At 38.1% G+C, this 6,793-nt stretch overlaps 1 protein-coding gene across 1 annotated transcript in view; it reads left to right on the forward strand.

Annotated features, from left to right (window-relative positions):
* The first annotated feature begins 2,736 nt into the window (after positions 1-2,736).
* CD96 (CD96 molecule) overlaps positions 2,737-6,793 on the forward strand; it is a 90,798-nt gene continuing 86,741 nt past the window's right edge. The window contains exons 1-2 of the mRNA XM_006905452.3: positions 2,737-2,865; positions 4,795-5,148. Of these exons, the coding sequence (XP_006905514.1) occupies positions 2,805-2,865; positions 4,795-5,148 (415 nt within the window). The 5' untranslated portion in view covers positions 2,737-2,804. The remainder of the gene's footprint in view (positions 2,866-4,794; positions 5,149-6,793) is intronic.

Raw genomic sequence — 6,793 nt, forward strand, 5'->3', positions numbered from 1 at the left:
AAACTCACCCCTTGGACGATTTTACCTGCCCCAAGCCCCCATAAGGTCTCTGCTCAATGATAACAGTCAAATCACTGAAATAGCCTTGAACGTCACTACGACTAACCCTTGGTTCTTACTGGTTCCTCCGCCTGCAATGACTTACCTCCTAGATCCCACCAGACTCACTTCTATAATATAAACTAAGTCTGGATTCCACACTTCAGATGTTCTTATCCCACTTGATTCCTGGGAGATCTCTCTGGTCCTAAGGATCTGTCCCTACCTCTTCATCCATCCTGTCCATTACGTTATTCAACTCTTTTGGTGCACAGAGATGTTTTCTCTCAAGCAAAATGATAAGTGTCTAAGGGCAAGAGCTGTGTTTTATCACTTGTGTGTTAAAATTACCCAGAACTATGGCTCTTCATAATCCTAACAGTTGGCACTCAAGATATAATTTCAATTAGCTGAAACATTGAGCATCGTGGCTTCTAAACATTTTGGGAGAGAAACATGTACAAAAGTATAACACATTTTTTTAATATAAGTAGTTAAAGAATAAAATCTATGACAAATCAGTAATATGTGAGTTAACCTTTATGAAAACCACAAAAGTAAGTTTGCCATTTTTCTCAACTTCCTATTTGTAAAAATGTCCTTTTCTCATTGAGGGTAAGTGTTTAGATGGAGCATACAAAAAGATCGTCCAAAATACACAATTATAACTCGCCTCTAGCAGAAATGATGTGTGCCCCTGCTTCTCTTTGTAAATAATTGAATTTGCCTCTGAAGTTCAAGAAGTTCAAGATTTCTTTTTGTGTGTGAAACTGACTGCTTCTGTTTTCTCTTTGTATGCAGCAGACTTTAATCTGAGGCAGAAGAAATGCTTTGCAATTGGGATTTGGTGAACAGGGAGGATAATAGAAGAGATTGACGTGACTTCCATAGAAGAGTTATTTTTAAGTATGGAGAATGCCTATCCCCATGCTGAAAGGGCCTTTAGAAAATACTACTGGGATTGAAAAGCAGTGAAGGCAAAAAAAAAAAAAAAAAATTGTATCATCTGGGATAGCCACGCTGGTCTGTGGGGTGTTGCTGCCACCTGCTGCATGCAAACAGCTATGGAGGGGCTGTCGCCTGGGTCTTAACAGCTGCAGGACATCAGGTGAGTTCCATTAATATTCTGTGGGCTTCTGAACTTTTTGCTCTCTTAGAGCCTGGGTGGGTCCCAAAGGAAAACTAGTCAAATCTCATGACTCCAGACTGCAGAGGTTTCTAGGTATAAAAACCATGAACCAGGCCCTGAATAACTCCCAGAGAGGGTCAATTTATTTGTCCAGCAGCCACCGAAAGGGTGCCTTGGGCAACCCAGCCCCAATGAGAGGCAAGGATTCCATTAAAAGTGAATCTGTAGCTCTGGAAAATAAATGACAATTACCTTTTAGCTGAATTGGAGGAGTTTTATTTATTTTTATTTTTATTTTTAAAAAATGTTTTTGTAGAGTTGCTTTACTTTAAAGCAGTAAGAGATAGGGACCTCTAAATATGTCGAGGGGGAAGAGATGTTGTTCTTAGAGTAGACAATAAATTTAGATTTTTATTGGTTTCTACTTAGGTAAATTCCTCTTGATATGAGAAGTGGAGTGAGCTAAATGAATTTCTTCCCCAGGCTTATAATGTCCCAATTTAATCAGAACGCCAACCTAAAGATCAGAATTTTCCCAATATATGTCTTGGACTGTTTTTGGCTCTATGTATTTCATCACTATAATTTTCTGGAATTTCTAGGGGAACAGAGAAGAGATGAGGGCATCAAGAGCAAGTTTCTAATTTTTGTTTATTAAACTTACACTGTAGTCCTCAGACTAATACTTGTTTTCTTAAAGTTGGAAGGTGAAGATGGTTTATTTTATCCCAAGCTGGAAAACCAGTGCAGTCATATCTGACAGGGGATAGTCATAATGTCCCTGAATCCCAGACTCGGTTTATAAATGGAGGTAACTGGGCGGGTGTAACAGGCTTGGTAGCTAGCTGAGGTGGGAGATTCTCTGCCTTTGGATTCTGATTGTTTCAGCACTGTTCTATATGGCTTTTGGCTGAGACATAAGCTCTTCTGCCTTCAGCAAAAAAGGCCTCCAGCCAACAGGGTGGGAGACGTCCCTGTCTGACTTCCAGCCTCTCCCAGGCAAGAAGTGAAAAGGAGCCCTCATTTTCCTACCCCCAGGAAATGTGGGTCTCCCTGCAAAAGGAGAGAGAATAACATTCAGGCTAATAGCTGATGCTCCCCTCTGTTACTGTTCAGATTTTATTAAAATTAAATGTGTTCATTCTTTGTTCTTTAACCTCGAAGCAATTCTGGAAAGAAAACATATTTTAAAATTGAGCAGAAAAACTGTTACAAAAGACACTAGGCTCACATTCGTTAAATGACTGTGCTCTTGAAAAGAAATATATAAAAAACACATTATGAACTGCTCTGCATGATCTCCTTTGTTTGGATTTTAGAAGCAGCTTGACTGACACAATCCTGAAGGATTGAGAGGATCTTTGGATACTGAAAAGTCTCTTAACAAAGGTGATGCACAGATTTCAGAGAACAATTTTAACATTGTTCTGTTGAAAGTTATACTGAGCTCTGAACCACATTACTTTCCTGTCTAACATTTCATTTCCTGGTCTTGCCAAGTGATAAACAGACCCAGGCGTGTGGTAGATTTGGGGTTTTTAAGCACGAATAGAGTGGCTGGAGTTTGCTTAGTTAAAGGCATCAATTGACTTCTGTGAACATGATGGAAATGCTGGTGTGAGGCCTTCAGGAGACAATGGAGAAAAAATGGACATACTGTGCTGTCTATTCCATCATCCAGATACATTTTGTCAGGGGTAAGGCTTCTAGTTGTCCTTTCTTGTCAAATCGGCTGCCTTGGGGGGCACGTGGGGTCTCTGTTCACTTAAAATGCCTGTGACTGCTGCTGAAATTGAGCACCAAAGACAGATCGTTACTAAGATTTTCAGTTATGTGTTTAAGTGGCAGCTGTGGGAGGGCTGTTGAAGTCTAGAAATGATTACTAATGAACACTAAAATCAAGAAGGGAATGGGTAGTTTGCGCCACTGCTCAGAGACATTTTCACCCATTTCCTTCCTAAGAGGATCTCTGGAGTAACTGGAAAATTTTGCTTCTTGAAAATGTAATGCTCTCCAAATGATATAACGAATTCGGAATACTAAAAAAATAAATAAATCACAAAGCCATCCATGCTCAGAGATCCTTGCTCAACTTTTTCTCTCTTTCAAGTATCTTTTTGTTTGCTTGTTTTTTCCTTTTGAATATAACAAGCATTTCTCTTCCAAATACTAATGTCTTTGAGAGTTGAACAGACGCTGAATTTTAATGAAGCATGTGTAGGTATAGACCTGGGAGACAAAGTGGGGTCCTGGTGACAGTGGGATCGAATGCCTAAAAGGCCTATTTAAAAATAGCAGGAAGAAAGATGAGTTCTGTATCCCACAGCATGAGGGTATTATAGTGATCGTGAGTGTCTTAAGAATTAACTGTGCTTTTCAGACATAGCTATGAAGATTTTAAGGAGAATTTCTAAATCAAAAGAGACTTTGGAATATAATGCTGCAGATAGGATCAGAGACATATTATCAGGCAAAGGAGAGCTCACAGAAAGCTACATTAAACTGTACTAACCTCTCCCTACCCAAATTTTGGCATCTATAAAAGTGTAATAATTCGCATTTGTCAAGTACCTTCGAGAGCCTTGTTTCTTCTCAGTTCCTTGTCATCTTTTTATCTTTTCCTTTTGTGAGCTTCTGTAGTGCCTGTCACAATAATGTTTCATTCCTGTAAAAGTATTCCATGTTAATTCTAAAACTGAGGCCTACACTATTGAAGGTATGTCAAAGACTCAATGTTTAACATATTTTAAGTGCCCTGTATCATTTTGTTGGAGAGCTGATGGGAAAGAATCATCTTTTATATCTGATATTTCAAAGCATTAATTATAGATGATGCTGACCAATGGTTTATCTTTAGTGGAGCCTTTACCTGAGATATTTTCTCCCCTCCTCCCTTTACAAACCCCATGGAGATAAAGGCCATTTCTATCTTCATATATTGAATATTAAATTTCTTACCCTTCTCAACCAATTTGGGAGGCAGTTTGGAGGTTATGAGGTTATAGAAGGAGCACAGTCTCCAAGCAGCCAAATTCATGTTCTTTTACTGAGGTGTGACTTCGATCAAATCACTTAATCTGCCTGTGCCTCCTTGATAAAGAATGTTAACATCACTTTGGTATAAGAGAAGGATTAAACAAGACAGTATCTGTAAAAGCCTCTTGTAAATATATATTTTTAAAAACTGCTACACACAGCTTATAGTTATTTTTGTGGTTTTAGAAAATACCACTTGAGTGTTATATGCAGCTATTGATTTATAACAAAAAAAATTATTAAATGTAGTTGCCATAATAAGTTTGCTAGATAGTTTCAATTTTAAAAGTCTTAATTTTTATTCATAGGTTGACAGAGATCTTAAATTATTTTTTATATGGACCAACTAATGAAGAAATAAATATTCTGAAGTCAATAAGTCCCTCTAGTGTCCTTAACTAAATGACTCCTTATATGTATTGAGTATCATTTTTTTCTATCTATATTATATACAAGCTCTCTCTGACCTCTAAGGCAGCTGGAAAGGAATTTCTCAATTGCTACCTTCACATCACCAAAGTAACCAAGGTTTACAATTAAGTCACTCCATGTGAATCATGCAAACTTATGGTCATGTGTTTCCTTTTCAGGAGTATCGGAAGAAACATTCAATGCAGGAAAAGACATTTATGCTTTACCTGGCTCTGATGTCAACCTGACCTGCCAAACCCAGAAGAAAGGCTTGGTGCAAATGCAATGGTCCAAGGTCACTGAAAAGGTAGACCTCATTGCCCTTTATCATCCTCAACATGGCTTCCACTGTGCCAGTGGGATTCCCTGTACATCACTGGTGGCTTTCACAGAAACTCCTGGGAATGTGTCAAAATGGACTCTGCTTTTAAGGAACATGTCTTCCTCACTCAGCGGGAAGTATGAGTGCAGCTTTACTTTGTATCCAGAGGGCATTCAGACCAAAATCTACAACCTTCTCATTCAAACAAATGGTAAGCATAACAAATATGTATTATGTGCTAATCATGTGCTAGGCATGGTACTAAGTATGCAAGGTTGAACCGAAAAAGATATTTCTTGGTAAAGGAGACAGACATTGATCATATAATTCCACCAATAAATATAAAATTGCAACAGTGATAAGTGATAAGAGTTGCAATGGTCTTGTGAGAGAGCATATAATAGAGGCCAAGGAAATTGTCTCTGGGAAAGCAATGCCTGAACTGAGGTCTTAAGGAAGAGTAAGCATTAACACCGTTTTGGAGGTGGAAGGTTCGTGAGTGATCCAGACAGAGGCAACAGCTTGTGTGAAGGGCTTTGTGGTATTTGAGGAAGTGGAAGAATACCAACAGGACTGTGATGCAGAAAATAAGGGATGAAGTGGGAGATATGGTGAGGACCAGATCATGTAAGACCTTGTCAGCCGTTTTGGGGGCTTTTATTTTTATCTAAATGCCATGGGAAGACATTGAAATATTTTCAATAAAATGATGACATGACATTTATAGCCTGATTATATTTGTGTAATAAATAATCATTCTGGCTTCATGAGAATGAAGTGAAGGGGGACAAGAAAAAAAGAAAGGTGATTAAACGTTAGGAGATAATCCCAGTAGCCCAGAGGAGACAGAGTGTTATTTGGGTAGATATGGAAACAAAAAGATAAATTTTATGCATTGGATATAAAACAGATATGACTGGATAATAAAGTGGATATAAGACAATTGCAGTGCGAGTGAAGAAGAGAGTAAAATCGAGGTTGATATCCAAGTGTCTGGCACGTATACCTGAATGCTGATACCATTCACTGAGATAGGAGGCAAAGGAAGTAAAGGAGGTGTGTGGGAGAATTTCTGAAAGTGGCTTTGCATATATTCAGTATAGGGTAGGTAAAGGTGCCAAAGAGAACAGCTGCTGGACCTGTAGTGTTCCCATGAACATGCCTGGGACATCTGCATTTGGAGGCAAGAATCCTAAATTTAAGTTCTAGCTCCTTCATGGCTAGAAAGAAATTTTACCTGGATTCTATCATGTCAATTCTCTGAGCCCATCTGGAAAATTATGATAATAACGCCTACCCTAAATAATTTCTTTCTAAAATAAATGATTTTCATTTCTAGTAATGAAAAAGAATGAGAACAGAAGCCAACAAATAAAAAGTGCACTGGAAATAGAATGTTTTTAACTCGGGGCAAAATGGCCTGGTAATATAAGAATAACAGCAAAAAATAACTCATGAAGGATATGCTAAGGGAGCATAGAGCTGCTCAGGGCTAGCAAGTATGGATTTATTACCTCTTCTTCATTTCTCGTCAAGAGATAAGACATGGTATTAGAACAGTCCTCCTGTAGACCAAGACTTTCTCCATCCCCACCTTAAAATGCCTTACTCTTATCACTGTTTTCTAGGAAAAAAAAATATATGAATTTAATTGGGGATGGGATGGGTTGGGTTGAATGGAGAGAAATAAGGAGAGCTGTATAGAACAATGATTAGCTCTACTACTTTGGGGTCAGGTGACCCAGATTTGAATGTTGGTTCTGTCATTTTGTGTGTGTATATATATATATCATCTTTGAGTGTGTGTGTATATATACATAAATAATCATATGTATATAATCATATATATGTATTTA

Source organism: Pteropus alecto, unplaced genomic scaffold (assembly GCF_000325575.1).
Source record: "Pteropus alecto unplaced genomic scaffold, ASM32557v1 scaffold270, whole genome shotgun sequence".
Taxonomy (NCBI): domain Eukaryota; kingdom Metazoa; phylum Chordata; class Mammalia; order Chiroptera; family Pteropodidae; genus Pteropus; species Pteropus alecto.